A 26,150-nucleotide genomic window follows, 5' to 3' on the forward strand; every position below is an offset into this window, starting at 1 on the left:
AATGGAAATGAGTCATGATTTTTGGCTTGTGACGTTTGAAAAGTGACATTTTTGCCTTCTGACGGTGCTCACTGAAGCATGACGTAAAATACGTCCATAACATTTACTCAGAGGGTAGCTTATAAAATTATACACGCTCATGTAAAAATATATCAAAAACTCGCATTGGTTCGGAAATTATTGATGTTTGTTCAAGGGGGGACTTACCTTTTTTGTTGTGTATATATTGTTTCACCTGGTTAAAAAAAATAAACTTCCATACCACGATTATTCATTTTGGATAATCAAAATAATCCCGATAGAAGTGTTTTCACTATTTCATTCGGACGTTTATGGCAATTTTGCTATCCCATGGTAACTAAATGGATTCCATACTCCGGGTCCATACTCAATAGTTAATCAAAATCAAGGATTCCATGAAAAAAGGCGCGGATCCAGGGGGTACAGGGGGCACGTGCCCCCCCCCCCTTTGAGAAGCAAATTAAAAAAAAATTTATGTAAAAATTCCATTAAAATAGAGGTGAAGACTTTTTTTTCGGGTACTGCTTTTCCTCCGAAAAAATTGCCCCCCCCCCTTTGGAAAATCCTGGATCCGACCCTGGTGAAAAATACAATTGCATGGTAAATTAACAAAATAATAACTTCTATGCAGTCCGGGTGTCCCCTGGTGCCCAGGACAGGCGTGTTCGGGTCAATACCACTCGTTTCTATACCATATGCACATCTCCAAAACTGACAGTATCCGGGGACTGAATATACATACACTATCAGTGCAAAAACTACAATAGCAAGCTACTGGTCATTATTGTTAGAGCGACAAGACATAGGAAATTCATTTCTGGTATTTAAGGCTAAAATCATTTCGTCATTTTTATTTTGAAATTTCGAGTCCTTGCATCATCTTTATCATGTTTATTAGCAATCATTAGGCATAAAAAATTATAGGCCCTATATAGGCATAGGCATAGTTTTATCAATCTGATTAAAACTGACCCAACTCCCCCCTCCCTCCCTCTCGAAACGAAATATCCACAGATAAGTTTGATTTTGTGGAGTGACATTGACCAAAATTGCCCAGGCACTTCCACTTATTTTCAGATAATTCACGTTTCCATATAGATTCGAATCCAGTTTTGTCCCTGCATAGCGACCAGTCGGACCTGCAAAATCAAGCAAATATTAACAGAACATGATTGAACTCCCACAAAATATAAGGTGGGTGATATCATGCCTCACAAATTAAGATAGATGTCATTTCAATCGTTAACAGCACACGCACAAAAATAAATCCCTAAGTATCCTTAGTAAGTAAAACAAAACTTTTCCGTCACGAATGAACTTGGGTTTAATAGGGCCTATACGCTAATTCTCAGTGGCATAATGAGCCAAAAGTTTTTGAGGGGTGAGATATGGCATATTGGGCAAAATTCACAAAAAATTGCGACCGAGCGAAGTGAGCGAGCAAAAGTTTTGACATCTTTATTACAACATTAAAAATATATAAATCATATTTGACCATTTTCTCTTTTCTTTTTTTTCTTTTTTCTTGGTGGCCGGTGATTTTTTTTTTTCGGGGGGGGGGGGGCAAGCACCCCAAGGCCCTTATCTGTACGCCACTGCTAATTCTAAAACAAAAAGTCATGTTCTTTGTATACCGGTACTTTGTCCTTAAAAAAATCAATTCATTATTGAAAAGCGGGGGACTATAATTTGTACAGGCAATTCCTTGTCGGGGGGGGGGGGGGCGACGTGGGGGTAGTGACCCCAAATGGTACTGTGGTCAAGGGTGTTAAATTGATTGAGTAAATGACAGATTAACAAGCAGTGTATTCATCCTAAGTAAAAAAAAATTAGAAATAAAAAAGCAAACTTTTATTTGCTGAGCTGAGCTGATGCAGCATAGCAGCCGACAGCTGGCTCCTGAGAAATGTAGACGCGCCCTCATCGATAGTTCATTAATGGGTTCCGTATTTTGTCATCCACCAAATCTACGTTTTTCCACTTTCGGGGGCCAGGTTCAAGGATAATATTCGTATTATTAGGAATTCTACAGCGAAGGTATGATATGGATGTCGTCATTTCATATTTCAGTATATTTGTTAACAATTCAAATATTTTTTCTCGAAAATCACGTATTTTCTAACGATTGCGAGGAGTTTTAAATCGATTGAAAATGACACCCTTTTCGCCGCACTCGGCCTTGGTCGAGCTAGCGAACGTTGCCTTTAACTTACGCCTCTTTCGTTGGGGGCGATAACCATCGCTTCCCGATGGAAGCACTCGACTCCGGTATAGGCCGAAAGGCCGAAGCCATTTTAAAGGGATTGTCTGGGCTAAAAGTATGTATAGCTTAATAAATAGAGTCGAATTCACTGAGCAAAATGTAGAAAATTTCATCAAAATCGGATAACAAATAACAAAGTTATTGAATTTTTATTTTTAAATTTTAAGTTTAGCAATATTTTGTGAAAACAGTCTGACACTGACAGTCATGACAGTCATCATGAATATTCATTAGGTGGGCTGATGATGTCACATCTCCACTTGTTCTTTTGAGTTTTGTATTTTATTATATGAAATTAAGTTTATTCAAATTTTTTCCTCCAAGAACTAGACAAATTGGATTGACAACTGATTGAGTGCATTATATATTTATTGCTGCAACTTATTTCATTATAAATAGGGAGACATATTATTCACACAAGTATGAAATAATGAAAAAATTATGATTTTATGTATGGCAAGTTCCCCCAAGTCTGCGCAGTCCCCCTTGTCTGCGCACACGCGTATCTGCGCGATCCTAATAAAAGAAGATACGCAACGAGCACGAACTTTAAACATGCAATACATAGACAGGTATTCATAAAAAAAACACGACTCAAAATGGTGGAAAATAATGAATTTAGGGCATTTCATGTGACGGCCTCAAAATGCAGCCTTTCTCATCAAAATCCCCGAATCGTGTGCAAAGTGAATGCGTGCGCAGACATGGGGTATCATTTTTTTTTTCAATCTGAAAATGACTGCCCGAGGTTTTTTCAAGAAAATCCTATATTTTCTTTCATTTTTTAATGAGAAATTTGGTACACTTACTCTTAATAATGTAAGCAACATTATTAATTGAAAGATTTTGTGTAATAAGAAGAAATTCATGTTAAATCTTAACTCAAATTGTTAGGTGCGCAGACTTGGGGCCCACCATCATAATAACATAAGAAAACGGAAAGTGGAGATGTGACATCATCAGCCCACCTAATGAATATTCATGACAACTGTTTTCACAAAATATTGCTAAATTTTAAACTTTAATAACTTATTATTTGTTATCTGATTTTGATGAAATTTTCGGCATTTTGCTCAGTGAATTCTACTCTATGTATTAAGATATAAATATTTTCAGCCCGGACCATCCCTTTAACGTTACTTACATGGCTTAGCTTAATAGCCCTTTTTACTTAGCCAAGCCCAAGGGCTCACTCAAGGGTTCATTACATGCCACCGCACCGCGCACAGAAAAATCAAGCCATAGGATGGGGGGTCGGGTGTCCGGACACTTTATCTTTTTGAAGCCTTCTTTTTTGTCTTTGGATTACACTAAAAATATGAATTCAATACTTGTAATCATCTTCTGTTTTGTTCTTTATAATATTTCCTAACGTTTTGTACTAAAAATTGATGAAACTTCGCTTGTAATTTTTTCCAAATGACTTTCTAAATTTGATCGTCCGGACACACAACAACTGGGTATACTAACTGTTGACCCAGGGCAGCCGGCAGGGAGCTCCGGCCCACGATTCCACGAAGCTTCGCGGGCCGTAGCTCGGAGCTGACTGTAAATATAGCTCGGATTGTTTACTGGACTGAATCATGCCGAGTTGACATCTGGCTCGGAACAGCGGAACTTACGGGTTGGGTTTCACTGTGATTGAATCCATCGAACTTGGTAAATAAACACGGATGGTTTGATAATATTTGAGGTGTCGTCTGTCACCGCAATAAATGTCATGAAACTGTTTTTAACAAGTACCTAATCCATCCACCTACTCTAGACGTGATGGTCGAGGGGATAGGTATGGTGTTGTGACGTGACCTTAATTCGCGCGTTACCTAATTATGTGCACGGTCGAATATCTCAATATGTAATTGATATATTGAAAAACTGATATCACCAACAGAAAAAACGATCCAAAATTACTAAGTATGGCCTTTTCTTGAAGGGAAGGTCTGTCTCAATTTGTGAAATTATTGGCAAAACATCAGCAAATTTTGTTACCTTTTGCACGCGCTCCGATAAAATCTGAACTTCTCGACAAGTATCAAGAAATCGCCAGTTTGCAAGCAGAGGTATCCAAATAAGTAAGTCAAATGTTATACCAACCAAATTTATGGCATTTTAACCTCCATCTGATACAATTATCTTACCTTTGTATGTTTGATTTATTTTCTAAAGCTTTGCAAAATGGTCTAGCGCAAATTTAGATCACATTTTTTAATGACACTTTTTCAGCCGAGCGCGCACTAGTCGATTGTCATGGAATTTTGAGATCGCGATATCGGCGAAACCCTTGGCCTACTTTTGTAATTCCGTCAAGCTAATTTGACTTTGGAATCTTGCCTTCCGTTTGGAATTTATGATTTTGATTAATTTTTTGTGAACTGAGAAATTTTGGATTGAAAAACAACTTCATGATAAATTTTAAAATGTGCACAAATTATAGTCACCCCATCATAGAGGTCAAAGGCCCCTACCTTATTTTCATTCTTTCCCCATGATGATTTTGATTTATGTGTATGATCGGACCTCATGAGTCATGGCCTTGTGTGTGAGAGATTGAGACGGCTAAGGCACGTGTGTGCATACAGTGCAGCTGCCATGTGATATCATGTGACTGGTCATGTGATTAGCTGAGAGTAATGGATTCACTGGGTGAGAATGTCCAATTTGTTTACAGGTAAAGACTAAAGGCCAGTCGGTCCATTAGCCATAGATTAGGCATGGTCATAAATCATGAAGATTTCCTTTTGATATGATTGTGATGACATGTAGAATATTTCTTTTTTTTGTAAAAAAATCTGTTCAGTGTATTGAGATATCTTGTATATTATCAGTTTTTCTGCTACCCATAGAAGCCCCCCCCCCCTGTAGTGTTGCCATATTTCACAAGTCGGTGATCCCAAAATAATTGCTCAGCTGGGTGTAAAACATTTAATTTGGGGCCCATTTAAAGTAGACATTAAAGAGGGTGGACGGAGATGGACAAGAAGAGGAGGGTGCACTTAGAGGGAGAGAGAGAGAGGGGGGGGGGGTTACAAGTGCAAAAAAAAACGTGTCAGATGAAGAGATGAGATGACTACATGGATGATATGGAGGTAGGATGATATCGGACTGATACTTTGATTGTCAAATTTTAATTTTAAATAATTTTTTTAAATTTTTTTTTTTTATTTAAGGGGAAAAACACCTTTTTCTAAGAGCGCATTTTTTCAGATTATTCTTGATCAATAGGCCTACATGTACATGTATATCACACACAAAATATTACTGGTAGCTGAAAGCTAGAATAAGACAGTTAAAAATAAATCATGCAAAAAAAATATTCTATTGCTTCAAAGCAAATATGAAGAATGAAATACGCTCAGAAATTAACTCTTTCTGCCACCTCCACCCCCCCCAAAAAAAAAAATTATTCTATGGTAGAGAAAAAAAGTGTCTGTGAGAGCCTGTTTGGAAATTGGGTCACCAGAATGACAACATAATCAACGATGTGGTTTGTAAACTGCCTCTCGATCTCACACATAACAAACTATCATTTCAAAGCATATGTTTCGCAGTAAGTAAGCAAGAACCAATCATACTAGCGGTGCACAGACTCATGCTGTTGACTGCTGCACTTATAAGCATGTGAGGGATTGCAAGTTGGCCTTGTATCATCTCAATCCCCTCTCTACATTACTACTGGATAATATAAACAGTGTATAAATTATTTTGGGGGTTAGTATGGTCTTTTAAAAACTAGGTCAGAAGGTGATGGATGTCGGTACCAGATAAGAGTCAAGAGGGTCAAAACATTGTATTTTTGCATGGACATAAATCAATTTTAGCTGGTCCGGGTTGCCAGGCCTTTCCGGTCGAGCTCTAATTCTGATAAGATTTACGAGCCGGGTTCTGACCAAGTTGAAGGAAATAATGAGTGAGCTATAGCACTACTAATAGTAATACTAACGTTAACATGGTTAAGACCTACATGTAAGTCGTTTGTTGTGCCTTTGTGATTGAAAAAAGTGGTGTCGCAGCTGCATGCTGCCAACGTGGTCCTGTGTGCGAGGTTAGTAATAGTCACCCGTGGGTGCATACTGCATTACGTGCCGCTGTGTACAGGAAAATTGAAGGCACAGCGCATACAAAATTGCAACAATTGCATGGCCCTTCCGTGAATTTAAGAAGAGGTTTTATAATCAGGTCCTTCTATGAAATTTACCGAACGATGTGAAGTCAATTCCCCCTAATATCATGAATATCCCTCAAATAGCGTCATTTAAGTGCTGATTTTTCTTCTCGTTAACATTGATATGTCTCCTGGATTTAATAATGAAATGGCATTTGAGATTTTTTCATTGTTTCATTGTATGTGTATGTAGGCTATGTCAGCTACATGTGTCAAAATTCAGAAGCAAGTTTTTAGCATTCAAACAGATATCACCCATAGTTATTTGCAAAGAAATGGAATAAAAAGAGATAAATCCAACAAGCATGACACTGAAAATTTCACCAAAATCGGATGTATAATGTATAACGAATAAGAAAGTTATGACACTTTAAAGTTTCGCTTAATTTCACAAAACAGTTATATGCACATCCTGGCTGGTATGCAAATGAGGAGACTATGATGTCATCCACTCACTATTTCTTTTTATTTTATTACATAAGATATTCTAATTTTCTCATTGTCAATGATCCAAGAATTAATTTTCAGCACTATGCTAGTTTGATTTTTCTCTATACGGTATTCAAGTCAGGATATTCCTGGGGTGGACTTGACCTTTAAAGACTGCACCAAAACAAAACCAGTAGGACTATGGAAATAGGCTAACCATGCAGGCAGGGTGCTACATAACTTTAATATTAGAAGCACTTGCCCAGTCGGGCAAGTAAATTTCTAAATAGTTGGAATATACTTGCCCAAAAATCTATTTCACTTGCCCGAAAAATCCTTGAAAAAAAAAAAGTTTTACCTCTTCAAAAGAAAGTTTTGCCGTTTTATAAACCATTGACCTTTTTCTCTGTTTTGACATGAACTGATCTACCTTGTTTATATTGCATTTCTTTTTCCAAAGTGATTTTATCTTGCCTGCCATGACCAAAATTAGGGTCAATATCATATCAAAACACTTGCCCGACTCTAACTTTTACTTGCCCCAGGCAATTGGGCAAGTGCTTATGTAGCACCCTGCATGCAGGACTTCTCAATTTTCATGCTCAAATTTCAGTCTTTAACATTATCAATAGGTTGTGTACATGTAGGTACAGCCATTTTGCTCTATTTGTTTGCAACCCTTACTGTAGTTACTCTGCTGTAGTTGTATAATTCCAAGCCCCACCATTAGGTGAAATAAAAACTTACATGTATCTTTAATACAATATTTTCAGGTGCAGATTATGGATATATTTTGAGGCTCTTCGCAGTGACATTCTGTACATGTGTCTTCATGTGGACGACACCCTTTTTTCTATATTCAGAAGATCTGGTTGGAGTCTTACAAACCAAACCACTATCATAGTTAACAGAGCGCATCAAAGATTCATTTCAGAGATTGAGCAAGCCATCCTTCTTTGTGGTTTGCTGTGTGTCGGAGTTGAAGAGGGGGTTCTCCAGCTTTAGGACATGACTGCAGTAGAGTTTTGCGGCCTATACAGAATGTCTTCTTGTGATAGTGATAGTGAGGATAGGAGAGAGAAGGGGTCGGGAGAGGAGGTCAGACTTAATGTTTATGATATGGTAAGTCATAAGCCTGGGTCACTACTATGTTTATAAAATATTTTTAAAAAGAAAATACATCCATGTGACAAGTACATTTATCGACATGAAAAGTCAATATGGCATGGACAACATTTTCCGTCATTTCCTTGGATTGTTACAGTTCATTATACATGTATATTCAAACAGTAAATTAAAAAGAAAATGTTTGATATTTCCATGTGAAACTCACAAAGTCAATTGAATTTCAGGAGAGACTACCAGGGAATGTTCCACTTAACTAATGAGTAAAGTATTTTGCAGGAAACTACAATGCTGGATTAATACGAACTGAACACCCCCCCCCCCCATTTCCAATCAGTAAATAAATGTTCGGGTCTGCTCATCAGCCTTTCATAAGAAGTACAATCTAGTAGTTCTTGACACCAGGCTGACTGGCATACAGTGCACAAGTACTATGCACAGTCCTGTCAGGCTGTCACCAATACGACCATACTATTTCCTCCTTGTGCCTGTTGAAGCGACACGATATTTGTACATGTGTATATGTCAATGTCCGGTATGTAGACCTACACTACCAGCATCATTTAAATGATTGATTAATGTTAGTTTTATGTACATTTTGTACATGTTGCTAGGAATACCTGCTTATAGATGTAGGCCCTATTTAATGTAGAGTTTAATTTCAAAAGGCATTAAATCCACTTTTTGACCCAAATTGATTGTTAAAGATAAATATCTGTATCTTAGACAACGTTCCCTATCACATTAAAAATATTTTTGTGAAGGCTGGCCAAAATTGATTACAAGTTAAGGTTCATATCAAAAGGCATTTAATCCAAAATGTTTCATTTAAAAAGGAGCATATAATCCACTTTTTTTAGGTTATATAGGATTTATTAATTACCATAATTTATTAAAGGGATACTCCCTGCTTAAAATATTGTGATTTGAACAGATAAAGTAAAATCAAACATTCACAAAAATTGGAGAAGGAATTTTAAAAGAACTTTATGACATTTAAAATTTCATTTTGGTGCAAAATCGTTTCTTGCACCACTGATGACTTCAAAAATATGCATTGAGTGAGCTAATGCTACCATTTCCCCTCTTATTTTTTTTCTTCATTACATGAATATTAATTTTTCTTTTTGATGTAGTACTGCTTTGATGTGTCAGATGACAATTACTTATTTTGTTACAAGGGAGGTACATTGCACACTTGCATTAAAATGTTAAATACATGTAATTTGATTTTCTTTTTTTAAGAAAAAGGAAGGATGTGACATCATCAGCCCATCTATTCATGACAACATCCATGTAACTGTTTTCACAAAATGAAGATAATCTTTGATATAAATAATTTTATTTTAAGATTTTTTAAACCAAATTTCCTGAAAGTTATGCATTAAGATTTTTATTAAAGTGCATGTAATAATAATAATAATATTCCGCATTTATATAGCGCTTAACACATCGGAAAACATCTCTAAGCGCTTTACAGATATATTATTACCCCGGTCATCGGATCCTTGCATGCCCGCGTACAATGTATGCACCTTCTCCACTCCCTGGGGAGCATTCCAACAAGAGTTCCAAGACTCAATAGCTAGGCATACTACATAGGCTTTCGCATCCTACCGGGTACCCATTTAACACCTGGGTGGAGAGTGGCAAATTGTGGATTGACGCCTTGCCAAAGGACGCTAGGCCATCGTGGGATTCGAACACACGACCCTCTGATTACAAGGCGAGAGTCAGAACCGCTACACCACAGCGCTTCCATGTAGAGCTACCAGTCTACATGTACATTGTCATGTCTATAATCAAAATTTGATGTAACTAGTGTTCCCCCTCTTTTTACGAACATTTTTTTCATTTACTTGTGGCTTCATATGGAATGAAATACTCACTTTAAAAAGAAACAGACAACATGCAAATCGTACTGTGCTAGTTACTAGTATTATATTTACATACTGTAGGCCTATATGGTTAATTTCCATTTTTAAATGTAGCCAGACATGGTCATTCAACTAAATTCCGAAGAGAGTTAAATCCATGGTAATTGAAATTACAATTTTATTTTGCAGAAAAGAAATAAATCAACCGAAGTTTGATTCTGAATAAGGCAAAATTGAAATTACAAAAGATAAACAAAATCTTTAAACCTGAAATACTAGATTAAAAAAAAAACACGATTTGATTAATAATCTACAATGTAAGATGATAACCCTCATGTATCAAAATGGAATGAAATGGGATAAATGAGAATTTTTTCTGATGCTCATCTTCATTACATTACCTATTACAAAGTTATGTGGGTTTTTTTTTAATTTGTACATGTAAGTTGGATGTTGGCCATTGTCCATGTAATTTGAAGAAAAAAACAACAACATATTTTTAACTGGTCTGTCACCTCTTTCGTGTTTCTGTTGCAGTATTGGACCAATGAATATACAACAACATTAGGATTAGGAGTTTATCATACTGGCATTCAAGTTTATGGAAAAGGTGAGTACAACTTGATGGTCTTGTAAACGAGACTTGCACAAACTAGGATCTACATATAGTAAGAGGAAAATACTGAATAAAAACAGCAACAAACATTTGATAGGCCTATTGCATTTTCATTACCTATAGTATTTTTACATATAGTAGTAAATTCCTGAATATGTATGTATTTATTTTTATTTTAGTGAATACAGCTGATCGATAAGTCCTAATTAATCAGAAAGTCATGATATTGACAGACTTGGATGCACTTTTGAAACCCCCATCATAATTACAAGTTTACCAGCAAAATGCTGTCCTGCTTAGTTCCTACGGGAGTTAGCATACACAGAAACAGAAGTAAAAAGTAAGTTTACATATACACAGCAGGTCGAAAAACACATTATTTCATGCATTGCATTTTCATGACCTTACAGTAATTGCGTCAGTACAGCAGCTGTTCTAGACAGTCTGTAATTATTGTGCAGTAACAGGCTGAGTGAGAGATAATCTCTTGATGTTGTCCTTTCCCTGTATAGATGACAATCTATTCATTCCATTTATATGATCCTACATGTAGCAGCATACATATGAAGCACCGTTGAATCGGGAGTAGGATTGCAAATCAGGAGACATGGAGATAGTATCTTTTAAATAGGGAGGGTTGAAAGAAATACAGCACATTGAATAATTGATTGGAATTCCTTACACTCAGTGTTTTTTTGTGCGGTTAAGATTCTTATGGTCCTGCATATTATGTACATGTATTGACGATGCTGAAATTGTTTACTCTGTTCTGTTTGCAGAATGCTTATATTAGATTTTTTCATACGTAACAGTACATGATTGCAGATTATAATTCAATTCCATTTAGTAAAAATAAAGTGGGCAATGATGATTACTCCATAAATATTTGTTTATAGCACTAGTTTGAAGAAGAAAAAAAACCCACAACTTGTGCCAGTCTGGTTCACAAAATATGACCCCAAATTTTATGCGTAATAGCTGTCCTAAATACATACAGTTTGTCGAGGGGTATTATTCAAAATTTGATCATTTCAGATATATATAAAATATAAATATATGTAGACCTATGTACAAACACATATATGTTCAATATGTGGCTAGGCATGAGGAATGAGAATTCTTGTAGTTTAATAAAGGGATAGAATAGAGGTGATGGCAAATAAATCCCATTGAAATGAAATTACAGTACATGTAGTATCATGTTTATACTTTGCATTCATCAAAATATGTGTGTTAAATCGTGTGGCATTCCTTCCTTGAATCCTTGCGAATTTGGTATTTATGTCTGCAATATTATGGTTAAAAAAAGGTCAGTGATAGGCAGAGGTGCCTCCATGCCTCCATGCCTACAAGCTTGACTTTAATTAAATGATGCATTGCTTCTGGTATTTACATACATGTAGGCAAATTGTGTTTGTGTGTTTGAGCTGATATTGAACTCAAATAGACAACACCGTCGTCAAGAGAAACAAATAAAAAAAATATATATATATATATTTCTGCCATTTTTTTATCAAATTTGCTCATATACTAACAGTGATATTCTAATTGAAGTTCAGGGTTGTATTATGAACTCTATCCTAGTTGACAAGATAATTAATCTAACCCATATTGCCCATTTACTGAACTTAAACTAAACACAGACAGAGCATACCATATAAAACACTGAAAATTTCATCTTTTATTTTCTTTCCTGAACATTGTTGTATGATAACACACTTAAATAATCTTTTCCATTAGCTCCCCTACCCATTGACCTGTTTAGAAAGCCGTGATGGTCCTGGCTTATACCCCAATCTTGGCCCTGATCAATATTTAATAGATTGCTCTCTGCACCGCTCTTGCTTTTCCAACCACGTAAAGACCTGCAAAATTGATTGCTGGCTGTGCAGTCTGGGGCTATTAATTTGAGGGAGATGGATGGAGGAATAATGCAGAGTGTTTTCTTCTTGATCAGGAGAGAGAGAGAGAGTCATGCCAGCAATCAAGGCTTTTTGTCTCTCTTGGGTATGTTGCTTTGGGAGTGATTGAGTATGGATTTAAATTACAGCATTGATCCCAAGAGATTCCCATGGAGGTGTTAACGCTGATGTAACCTTTCGAAAGAAATGATTGATGCAGGTGTCTTTATTTGATTTGATTGAATTTTCATCTTGATCTTTCCATATTCTTGAAATACATTGATAAATTTTAAAGCATTTTTGATAAAGGGGGAGTGAACCGTGTGTGGTCTCTCATTGACTGTGTGTTATAAATACATAGTCTTAAAATATACGTTTTCAGATATCTACTAATACTACAGAGAATAAATTGACCTATAATTGTATTTGTATAGAGAAAATAAAATGTTTTGAGAGGAAAATTAATTGTTTTTCTACTTGGTAACATAATTATTGCGGTATAAATGTGTAGAGTAGATAATTAACATGTTATCATTCAAGTGGGTCTATATTAATAGACTACAGTACACTAGCATTATTATGGGTAATATGGGTCACTAGCATTATTATAGGTTCGTATCTGCTTTAAAACTTCAATGCATGCAAGTGTTATTGAAGTTTTGAAATAAAAATATCACTTTTAAATTTTTGATATATATCAGATATCGTAATCCAGATGTATACACAGCAACAGCATCTATCATTTTGTGATTATCATTTTGATTGTATTCTTTACAGATTCATATTTTCTAAATTAGAAGTTGCTAAACAGTCACTGACACATGTATTTTTCAGTCATATTGCATTAGTGTTAAGTGTGTTTTGTTTTTATTGTTATTACACAAGCTTTTTGCTGCATATTATCATATACTGTACAATACAAGCATTTGTATTCATTCGATTTGGGACGACAGAGTCGAATAAAATCTTTTCTTATCTTTTGAAATGAAACATGAAAGGTAACATTTACCCAGGACCTCTGTCTGACAAGGTGTGATTTTTCCCATGCAGTCAAGTGAGACAACAAATGATAAGAGAGTACACATATTGCATGCATTTACATGTATGTTAACAAGACAAATTTTCCCTTTGACAGTGGTGAAGCCATAAAAGTGACTGTTGGCATTTTAAGATGTGCTTTTACAAGCTTTTTTTATCATAAATGGATTTAAAAAAAGAAACCATAGACAAATTTTCTGAGCTTTACCAGTCCAGTATGATCTGTACCAATCTGTATTGTGTGTAGGCATACTGGTACATAATACCCCTTTCATATTACCGAAGTTATACCGAAGTTGTTTTACCTGACTGCTAAGAAAGCACGAATGCCTGTTAGCAAGCAACCAGGGGACCAACGGCTTAAGGTCCTCTCCGAGGGACCTGGTAATGAGGATAAATGCCTTACCAAAGGGCACTAGCGCACCACTTGGGAATCGAACCCGGGTTACCGGCGCTTTTCACCGGCAAAGTTCGCCAGCGAAGGGGAAAGTGTCCAGTATGAAAGGTACACAGGAGAACTTCACCGGTGAAGTTCGCCGACTTCTCCACCTCTAGAGGTGGAGAACTTCGCCGGTGAAACAGTTTCGATTATATTTTTTGTAAATCATTGGTAAAATACATGTATAAACTACCCTATTCTCACTTGTTAGCCAAATTTTCCTTAAAGGGATGGTCCGGGCTGAAAATATTTATATCTTAATACATAGAGTAGAATTCACTGAGCAAAATGTCGAAAATTTCATCAAAATCGGATTACAAATAATAAAGTTATTAAAGTTTAAAATTTAGCAATATTTTGTGAAAACAGTCGTCATGAATATTCATTAGGTGGGCTGATAATGTCACATCTCCACTTTCCGTTTTCTTATGTTATTACATAAAATCATAATTTTTTCATTATTTCATACTTGTGTGAATAATATGTCTCCCTTATAATGAAATAAGTTGTAGCAATAAATATATAATGCACTAAATCAGTTGTCAATCCAATTTGTCTAGTTCTTGGAGGAAAAAAATTGAATAAACTTAATTTCATATAATAAAATACAAAAGAACAAGTAGAGATGTGACATCATCAGCCCACCTAATGAATATTCATGACGACTGTTTTCACAAAATATTGCTTAACTTTAAAATTCAATAACTTTGTTATTTGTTATCCGATTTTGATGAAATTTTCGGCATTTTGCTCAGTGAATTCTACTCTATTTATTAAGCTATACTTTCAGCCCGGACCATCCCTTTAACTCTGTACTAGAAGTGGAGCTAAATCAAATGACAAGTTACATTAACCCCCACCATTAGTCCAGGGTTAAACTTGGTCCACTCTTATGCTTTTCACACTGCACTTTTTTCCCTTAACCCCAGGAAATTGGTGGAGCTAAGGGGGTCTTAGCCCCACTAATTTCCTGGGATTAAGCTTAGCCCTCCTCATTTTCACACTACGTTTTAGCAAAGTGGGCTAGCACGGTAAATAGTACGGTACTGTCTGGCCCTGCAAAAAAGCAGGGTTAGTTGGCTTATTGTGGTGCCAGCACCACAATTGCGGTGCTAAGAGATGCAGTGTGAAAGGAAAGTGGGCTAAGGAAAAGTGGGGCTAAGCATTAGCCAATCACAGAAGTCAAAATTTCATGTTAATTGTGCTCTGTATGGTAAAATCATCAATATTTATGAGCTGTGTGATAGTCCAGGGTTAAGGCGTTAACACCGGCTTAGCAAATAGTATGGGGTTAGACAGTGTGAATCCAAAAAAGATAGTATGGGGTTAATTAAGGATATGGGGTTAAGGAAATGCAGTGTGAAAAGCATATTTCTGTATTCACATTTTTCAGAGTGGGCTAACTCCCCCCCCCCCTTAGTATGGGACTCTGTGGCCAGGCTTGTATACATGTACATGTAAGTACCGACAACTGTACGGTACATGTTTTAGGCCTAACTGTTCTGAGAAATTCTAGAATGTCATACTTTATTTAACATCCGATTTTGATGAAATTTTCTAATTTTCCTCTTCAATAATTTTTCATCTCATTCCTCAATGCAGAACTGGTTTTACCATTTAAAAAAATATATGTTATTTAAGATTTTTATCTTTTGCACAACTTGAACTACATTATTTTTTGCACTAAGGGTGTGTTTATGCTTCCAATGCAAGGACAGAATCAGCGTTTTCGAACGTTGTTTCAAAACGCCGATCGTAAACGTGGTTCTGGGAGTGCTGTTTATGCTTAACTTTTCAGAGGCGAAATCACGAACTCCAGCTGGCTTTGCATCGTAATTTTCGTTGAGCAGGAAAGCGACGTTTACAAACGCACCTTTTTGTGAGTTTATGATCGGCGTTTTGAAACGTCTTTCAAATGAAAGTAAGCATGGACGCAACCGTGTTTTGGACTAATCACGTATGGAAACGCTGATTCTGGCCTGAAAAGTGGAAGCATAAACACGGCCTAATTGAATTCAATTATTCAAGTGAATGGCCTCTAAATTTATTAGTAATACCAAGCTTGATTAATTTGAAGGTCTTTGTATTCTCCTGCTTTTGTCAAGTTTTGTATGTCAGGTTTCATCGATGTCATGAGAGTTCTGCCCTGTACATTTAAGATGTTCACAAAGTTCTATATCATCATTGTGGTACATTGTAATTTGAGCCTGTAATGTTCATGTATATTCCAGCCTGGGGAATAAGAATTGTATGAATATTAAAGCCTTTTTGGCCGGCCACAATCCCTCATCACTCAATCCTTGGGGGTGTGACATTCAAGGCAAGCAAATACTAGTAGCCACCGTGTCACCTGCTATCCTCCAGCACCTAATGTACATGACTTGTATAGGGTGTTTTTTTTTATTTTAAAGGAAAATGTTGATTTGAATAAATAGAGAAAAATCAAACTAGAATAATGGTGAAAATTTCATCAAAATCAGATTTAAACTAAAAAAGTTATGACATTTTAAAGTTACGCTTATTTTTCACAAAACAGTGATATGCACAACTCAGTGTCATGCAAATGAGTCAGTCGATGATGTCTATCACTCACTATTTCTTTTGTTTTTTTATTGTTTGAATTATACAATATTTCATTTTTGCAGATTTGACAATAAAGACCAACTTGACTAAACTATATAATGCTACAATGCTAATTCCACATGTTCAGGGAGAAATTAATCAGTTTCACTTGACAATAAGGAGAACATTAGAATATTTCATACTTCACATAATAAAATACAAAAGAGTGAGTGGATGATGTCATCAGTCTCCTCATTTGCATACCAACCAAGATGTGCATATAACTGTTTTGTGAATTTAAGCAAAACTTTAAAATGTCATCTTATTTTACATCCGATTTTGATGAAATTTTCAGTGTATGCTTGTTGGATTTTTCTCTTTTTACTCTAATCAACTTTTTGTTGGGTAGGACTTGTCCTTTAAATATTAATTCAGACATAGTAAATGTTGTTGAGCTGTACGGTAATTCGAAAACATAATAACCCTCACCAAACTCTCATGAGTGCCATATGATTTTATTATTATTTTTATTGTTTCATTTCTTGACTTTTAAATACATCTAATACCCTGATCAGGGTCCCATTTCATTTGTTATTAAAATAACAAAATGCTTAATTTCTAGTACAAGTTTAATTTCAGCCAATCCAGTTGAATGATTTCAGTAGCTTTAAACTACTAATATGTTATCATATCAATTTTTATTAAATGGGCCCCAGGCCTGACTTTACAAGAAATATTAAAAATGTAAATGATTATGATCTTAGATATAGAGATATTTAGTGTACAATATGGTTGTAATACAAAGTATATGTTCTTCCATAAATATGTTTTAAGTTTATACACCATACTACCGGTACTATCATCAGCTGTCACTCATATAGTTTGCACCAGCTGTTAATAAATTGTAATCACAAACTAGGCTATAGCATCCTAAAAAAAGAGCAGCTATGATGGCAAAATCAAACAATTGACATAAATTTGATAAGGGACATATCCTGTATAAAACAACTTTAGCAAAAATGTACTGTACATAGATCTGTACACAGTCAATGCAATACAGTATGTTGCCTTCAGTACATACAGTGTCAAGAGGAAACATACATTTTACATTATTAACAGTGCTGTAAAAGGAAAACATATGCTGGGAAAAAAAGTATAACACCTATAAAATGTAGCTACACTGTATCATAGAATTTACTAGACATGTACATGTCATGTATGCCTACATGTTAAAGAGAAAACTACGGTATACCCTCTTTTTTTTTTTTTTTGCTTAAAGGAAAATCAAATCCTTGAAACAAGATAGCTTGTGCAAAAACAGAAAAATCAGAGAAACAGATGAATGAAAGTTTGAGAAAAATTGAATGGATAATTAAGAAAGTTTATGAGCATTTGAGGTTTAGATCATTATTGTAATGTAGATCCACCCATTGGCAATGCAACAAAGATGTGTGATATCACATGTGAACAACTTCCCATAACTTTTCTATATATATTTCAATTACGGTAAAATGCCTCTTTTATCACATCTATCAGTAGATCACATATTAGCTATCACATATTCTTTCTAGAGGAGGGTATGTTATACAGATTTTCAAACAATATATTATGGATAAAGAGTTTGTATCTTCCTTTAAAAGAGCAAAATATACATTTTCAGGGTATTTTATAGTCCATCAAAGGGAAAGTTGTTCACATGTGACATCACAAATATTTGTCGCATTGCCAATAGAAGGATCTCCATAGCATTAGTGATCGCAATATTCAAATGTTCATAACTTTCTCATTATTGTCATTTTTTTCTCAAACTTGCTTTGATCTTATTCTTTGATTTTTCTGTTTCCACAGAAGCCAACTTGTTCCAAAGGTGTCATTCCCCTTAAATATGATCAGTCTCGTCTGTATGATCATTAAATATGATGATGCATGTTTTCAGACTTTCAATCATTGAAGCGTAATTCACAATGTGTCATCTAACTTTCATCAATCATGACTTTATTCTGAGTGATGATATGATCTTTCATTTTGACAGGAAATGAAATATGAAATATGAATGTCATTGCAACCCTAAAAAATGAACGAGGCAACAGCAGCCAGAATGCCAGATATTCATTTCTCCCCCCCCCCCCAAAAAAAAAGAAGATAAAAAAACAAACTGTGAATTGAGTAATTTAAATACCAAGAATTGTATCACATGACAAGATATGACATCTCTTGGGAAAAGTAAGAAGTCTTGGTCATTGAGGCGTCAAGAATAATGCTTTAGTGATCACAGCAAAGAGTTATGTATTGTTGATTCATAGTCATTCACGCATGTCTGATGTCTGATAACAATTTTGCAGCTCCAGTGAAGTACAAAAGCTATATATCACTTTTTTAATGATATGCAACTCATTATATGATAGCCAGGCTATTTCCAACATACTGTACTTTTAGATATTACAACCCACATGTACTTATACATGTACATGTAGTTGCTAGTATATTTATGCCATGCTTTCCTCAATACCCAATGTATAATGGAATAATGATTCCATATGGCTTCATTGTGCAGAATACCAGTATGCAAGGAATCTGCAAAATGATGCAAAGGTACAGGCCTACTTCTGATTTGACTCTGATTTTTAGAAACATTTGTTTGTTAGAGTGCATATTCTATTCTAATCATTGTAAACTCAGGGTTGACTACCTTCTTAGCAATATACATGTACAGTATGTATCCAGCAACCTTCAAACTAACATTAAGTCACTTTGAATGAATTTTGAGGTTTCATTTTTAGCATGAAAGAGCACACATCCCCTAAGCTTATCAATAAGTACCCACACAAGTGCTGTAGAAGAAATTTGGTGAGTGCTTCAAAGAATAAGGGGAAAACAATGTTTGAAGTTCTGGGTTCACGCTACAATTATCCAAGTGAAACTTCCAAGCAGTCTAGAAAAAATGGTGCCAAAGTAATTCTTTTACAGTATCTCGTCTTTTATCAACAAGAATTTTGGACACTATGAAAAAGATTGAATCTTTTAGATAAGCTAATATTCTCATTTTTAATTTATGAAAACTATAATATTGCTTTGACTATTCCCAGAGGACCTTCCCTGGCAAAGTATTGTTGGTTTTTGTTTTGGGGGTGGCAAGTCACATATTCTACTGGTTACTTTGGGTAAATTTTGTCAGGTTTGTCACTCAAAATCAATGTACAATCTTATTCTTTTAACAACTTGGCCTCTTCTCTTTCCTGTTTATTACAGAGTATGCATATGGAGGACATCCGTTCCCATTCACTGGAATATTTGAAATAGAGCCCAGAGATGTTTCAGATTTAGGAGAACAATTTAGTTTTAAGTAAGTACTATGTGAATTAATGATTTGACTTCCAACATATCGCGTTGTCAAGTCATCCTCTTGTTTGATAGAAAACAACCTTGTACAGACTGTGACTGATAATATTCAGTATGTTCAGTCAATATAGAATCTAGATTAGCTTTTATTTAGTTTTTGCAGCACTAGAAGGTTGAATTACAATTGAAAATGCAAAATTAAGTATAAAAGTAAGGGGGAACCCAACCTTTCAAGATCGCAAACTGGTGTCTGAGAAATATAACAAAAACAGAATGGTGAGAGTGGAAAGATGTTTGGTTAAGAATAAGAAATTTATTTTGATGAGATCACTAAAAGACTATGTTACATGTAATTTGAAATTGACAATTCAGTAAATAAATCTTGACAAGTGGTTGGAATAGCTTTCCTATGGGATGTGTATAGGCCAGGAATTTCTATTTTTCTCATAAGCACCTTTGCCCTGGGTCTGACTCTGAAATAAAGATATTTTGCTGTATACATGTCTTGATGAAAGAATACAATTGATGTAAAACTTAAAAAATTGCATTTTAGCCATTTTGTGTAAGAGTATATGGAGGCTGAAAATCTAATTTAATACAGGGCCCCGTCTAACAAAGAGTTGCGATTGATCCAAGCAGTCACAACTATGGACGGCAAGCATCATCAAAATCTATTATGCATGTTTTTTCAAAATATTTTCTAACTATGATGTATATTCATCCAGTACATTCATTGTTTTCTTGAAAATTCACTGTGCTTCTCTTTGTTTACAAAGGACATTGTGCAAATTTCCTGTAGAAAAAAATTATGACACGAATATGTATTTCCATAGATTTACGATTGATTGGATCAATCGTAACTCTTTTGTAAGACAGGGCCCCAGGAATCTTGTCTTATACATGTATGTGCATACAGACACTGGGGTGTATCATAAGGATAAATTTGCCAGCTTTCTATAAATTTTAGATGTGCATATTGCTGAATATTTCAGCGGCATGAAACAAATTATGTGCGCTGTAACTTACAGCATACATAATTTTGTTTCATGCACTTATAGGGGTTGTATACAATGAAGTGCTGCAAGTCTGACGCCATGTTTGGTTCAGTTTGGCTGGGTTTGACATTTTTCCCCCTGAACTTTGGTGTGGTGCGGGGTTTAGCAATGTATGACTATTAAACTAAATTATAGAATTCAAATAAAGAGTGCCAGCACTGAGCAAACAAGGTTGTCATTATAACGAGGGTCTGTATTATACATAAACAATTTTTTTTAAAGGAAAAGTTATAAAAATTGTTGAATAAATTTGTTATCTATTCTTTTTTTGAACAAAAATAAAAGTCAAACAAAAAATAAAAATTCCTCAGAAAATATAATGAAAATGAGAGAATGATGGTCGAAACAGAATTTCAAACAACAGATGTTTTTTTCACTTTTAACTTCCATCTAGATGATTATGATAATCGTTTCTGGGCAAAAAAATTGTGAAGAAATGATATCGCCCCTGGAAGGGTATTGTCTTTAACCCAGCTAGATACGCCACTGTCTCAATGTGTTGATTTTCGGTAGGAGCAATTGTTGCAGGAGCGAATGTCATATAACCTTAGAATGTTTTTCCTGTTGATTTTACAGGGAGACGATAGTTCTAGGTCAGACCGACCTCACAGAGGAAGATGTTGTTAAAGTTGTTGACTGCCTTGGTAAGAAGTATCCCGGTGAGGCATACCATCTCATACACAAGAACTGCAATCACTTCACCCAGGAATTAGTACAAGTAAGATGCTTTTCAAAGCAGGGAGGGGTTTCACAGAGTCGAGTCATGCTCAAATGCCGATGCGTACATGATATGTAACGTGTAATCTTATTGACTAATATGCCGTAGCGTGCTTCTTCTTAGCTTGATTTGACCATTACGGTGATGTCGTTTATACCAGACGCAACTTGGGATTTAAGTGTGTCTCAAAGTCACTCTTAAATCATTGTGAAACACCCACCCCTCCCCCAAATCAATGTACAGGTATAAACAAGATGCAAGGAGGCCAGTCTTCAGTCTTTTGTCTGATTTTTGGCTCTGACATCTTCCCATTTCATGATTTTTTCACATATTAGGTCTGACTGGCATCCCTGAGGATGCTACATGTATGATGATTGGAAATTAACATTGAAATTTAAATTTGTCAAGTATATTGTTGATAAAACTTAAGTATGTAATTTATTGATATTATTACCATTATTTGTCTTTATTGTGATAAAAAAATCATTATCACCATTGTTTGTTTGTTTATTTATTTTCCGATTATCAAAAAACACAATACATAAATATAAATAACATAGATGGCATCAATTGAAATAAACAAAATTAATGGCAAATATGTTGAATAAAAATAATCGAAAGGATTGCCCATCTCAGAGTCATTAACATAATTACTCTGTTCTTCCATTAACATGAATACAATTCATCCCATTATTAGTATAATTTATACCAAATGCCAATATTATAATTATTGCTAACATTTGTCATAAATGATAAAAGGAGAAGGATGTAATTGTGATAATTATGCAGAACAAATACTGATTCAAGCATTTTACTTGTAAATATGTAGAAAATGCTTTGCTGATAATTGTTAGAATGAATAAAAGTTTGTAAAATGGGTTTTGATAAATCATGTATGTAGTTTGATATTTTATCTATAGCTATTATTATCATTCTTTACTTTGATGTGGAGGCTTAATTTATCCTTATTTGCACTTCCAGGAAATACTGGCTCTCTGGTTTATGGATTGTTCTTAAGGGAATGGCTTTACCAATGTTTTTCCAATAATAGATTTAAACTGATTTACCCTTGTTTCTACTGACACTCTATCTATAGATACTCTGTGGCAAGGAAATACCATCATGGATTAACCGGTTAGCTGCTGTAGGAGCACGCCTGCCTTTCATGGAGCGGATGCTACCCAAGGAGTGGCTTACCCCTCTAGCCCTAGTGGAGAACAACTCTGTCAAAGAACCTGAACCCTCAAGAACACCTAGTGACTCAGAAACAGGGAGCAAATCATCGCTGTTATGACCACCCTGAATCCTCCTTGGGGAAGGGTTTTTACACTAGAGTGCCACAGGGATGCCATGTGTGCTTGCTTTTATCGTGACTTGAGGAGAGGTAACAGATACGGAGGGAGTTTCTCGGGAGCAGTTAGCCACCGAGCCATCGTTCCCCTTGTTTGGCAGATAGTACCTCTCCATTTATTTGATTGTAACATCAGTAAACAGAGTGTGTGCACTTTGCGGATGGTGTCCAGATCCAGGCTCGCATCGAAACCCAAACATACATTTACTCTATTCTGGGGTGTAAAAGATATAATATTTCCAATTATTATTGTTATAATAATTTATATTATGACCATTGAAATAATAATTTTTACTGATAATGCGACCCTGTATCAATAAAACTACACATGAATGGCATGGATCTGAGATAGTTCTTTGACATACAGAGGCTCTCTTTTAATAAATGTTACGTCTGTTCAACAATAGTGTGGAACTGAAAAAAAATGGTTGAGAATATATGAGGTCCAGAAATGGTACACTCGTTCTATCAAATATTTTGCCACCAGACACAATTCCTATCAGTTCCTGAAGCATGTATCAAGAAAAAAAATTGTGATGTTAAATTCCTACATTGGTATATTTCCTCCCGCCTTTTAAAATAGAGACAGAACTAGCATGCTGCGCTGTGCCTTCAGAGATTGTATATTTAATCAAGAGAAATGGTGGTATTCATGATACGAGGTCATCCTTTCAAATATTGATATCGTAGTCTCTGCACAATTGCCCCAATTAGCACAGTGACCCTCCAAGACATAGAATGCCAAAAGAGCAAGGAGATCAACTTTGTGGCACTCACACTCGATTTTACTACTAGTATCTCTTTTTTATAAACTTAGTGTTGAATATAAACAGATAGATATCTATTTTTGTGTGCTTACAATTGTACAAAGCTGATATCATAAACAGAAATTTGTTTACAAAATATATGTATATATTTATTGAAGTAGACTTGTATCATCATTGTATACATAATTTATTGGAATGGTTGTAATAATCATCTAGTTATCTAGTCAGATCATTGATATGTAGATGTATATTTGCATTGTTCCTATGGGTATCAAGTATTATGGAACATGTAGACCGTGCCTTGGGGACTTTATAGAGAATCAATAGAAAAGGCAGAGATAATATTTCTAATATTGAAGGGAATTGCATTATTTTGGAAATCAAAATATATTTTAAGAAATGTGCAGGTAATGTTCATACAGTTGCTGATTTCAGCTGAGCTAAAGGTGAAAAGTCTCTCCCAAAGTACTTTGCTAATTGCCAGTTTTTCTAATCATAGTTCTTCATGTGATGTTAAGTCTCATCCAAAATTTCTTTGACTACCAATTTATCAAATAACCATTCAAACACTTTGCACTTTTTATGTTTAAAAAATGAATTAGTTGAGCTGTTCTATAAAGAGGAATTCAGAGTGACACATTTACTCGGATCTAATATATGAGGGCATAGGTTTAGCGTTGTTCAGATCAAGGATTAGGGTTTATTTTGTTTTGGAGGTTAGCTTTTATGTTCGCTTAACATGCAGATTTTCTATCAGAACATTTGTCACTGGAGCAAATGTTATAGAACCGTCTTCAGAGGAAGTGAAATAAATGAAATTATATTAAAAACGCATGGCAGACTTTATAGATTTGAAAAAGTCTTCCCTATGGAAGAATGTTGAGATATTAGCAGAGGAGATGAAATCAATAACGGTATGAACATGACCGGGTAGAATGAAGGGTGATGAAAATGGTTTTATCTCAGGAACTGGCTCATTTGAGAGGCATATGAACAGCATCAGCAGAACATTTAATGTTATCTATGGTGTATAATTCTAATTATACTGCATGGAAATAAAGGCAAAGAAATGATCAAGGGACCTCCTCCATAAAAGTAACTTATTATCTAAACTGTACCACCTAATGGTGAATGTCATGAAATCTAGACTCTGATTGGCCGTTTGGCATTGCAACCAAAGTAGTCACCAGTTGATGTCATAGTTACCATATCAGGAAACTTTATGCACTGGGACCCTGATATGGACCTTGTTGTATAAACGTGTCATTGATTTGAAGCTTTATATGATAGTGTTGAACTGTTGATCAATATTTGAACCAATCAAATTTCCTTTGAATGCAATTCATGGTTACTTTTTAGCAATGATAAGCAAATTTTCATACAAGAGATTCGTACAGCCCATTTTACAGAATTTGTTTTCAAGATTTTTTCTTGGCCAATTAGATTGCAGGGTTTCAGTGATGCATAATGAAGTGCTTGTGATTTACCATTGGCAACAAGTTTTCTGAAACAGTGCAGTGGTATTAAGTTATATTAAGTGGGTGCGTCGTGGTCTAGTGGTTCTGACTCTTAGTGGAGCGGTTATGTGACAAAAAATGGCCAAGATGCTCGGATCTGGCAGAAAGTGTGAAATTTGGTATACAGGGGTATTTTTGGGCGCTGATTTCAAAAATTGCCGGCCCCAAGCGATTTGACCATCGGGTCGGCCGCCATTTTGAAATCCAAGATGGCCACCATGAAAAATCATTAAATGTCATTTTTTTTTTTTTTACATGGCATGTGACACTGAAATTTGGCATATAGGGGTATTATGAGGCACTGATTTCAAATATTGCCAGCCCCCAGCAATTTGACCATTTGGTCGGCGGCAAAATGGCCGCCATCTTGAAATCCAAGATGGCCGCCATGATATATTATTGCAATCATTTTCTCGAGTTTTATATGAACTGCGGTATTGAAATTTGGCATATAGGCTTAATTTGGGGTGCCGATTTCAAATATTGCCGGCCCCAAGTGATTTGACCATCGGGTCGGCCGCCATTTTGAAATCCAAGATGGCCGCCATGAGAAATCATTAATGTCATTTTCTTGAGTTTTACATGACGTGTGACACTGAAATTTGGTATGTTGGGGTATTTTTAGGCACTGATTTCAAATATTGCCTGCCCCCAGCAATTTGACCATTTGGGCAGCGGCTAAATGGCCGCCATTTTAAAATCCAAGATGGCCGCCATGAAAAATCATTAAATGTAATTTTCTTGAGTTTTACATGATATGTGACACTGAAATTTGGCGTATAGGCTTAATTCGGCGTGCTGATTTCAAATATTGCCGGTCCCAAGTGATTTGACCATCGGGTCGGCCGCCATTTTGAAATCCAAGATGGCCACCATGAGAAATCATTAATGTCATTTTCTTGAGTTTTACATGACATGTGACACTGAAATTTGGTATGATGGGGTATTTTTAGGCACTGATTTCAAATAT

General features: G+C 35.5%; 1 protein-coding gene across 1 annotated transcript; it reads left to right on the top strand.

Moving 5' to 3' along the window:
* Positions 1 to 1,935: 1,935 nt before the first annotated feature.
* Positions 1,936 to 25,753, top strand: LOC129265243 (deubiquitinase DESI2-like). The gene is made up of 6 exons (XM_064102552.1): positions 1,936 to 2,058; positions 7,649 to 7,997; positions 10,415 to 10,487; positions 19,683 to 19,776; positions 21,404 to 21,545; positions 22,642 to 25,753. The coding sequence occupies exons 2-6, from the start codon at positions 7,884 to 7,886 to the stop codon at positions 22,837 to 22,839; spliced, it is 621 nt and encodes a 206-aa protein (XP_063958622.1). The 5' UTR covers positions 1,936 to 2,058; positions 7,649 to 7,883; the 3' UTR covers positions 22,840 to 25,753.
* The last annotated feature ends 397 nt before the right edge of the window (positions 25,754 to 26,150 follow it).

The sequence above is a fragment of the Lytechinus pictus genome, chromosome 7 (assembly GCF_037042905.1).
Source record: "Lytechinus pictus isolate F3 Inbred chromosome 7, Lp3.0, whole genome shotgun sequence".
In the NCBI taxonomy this organism is placed as follows: domain Eukaryota; kingdom Metazoa; phylum Echinodermata; class Echinoidea; order Temnopleuroida; family Toxopneustidae; genus Lytechinus; species Lytechinus pictus.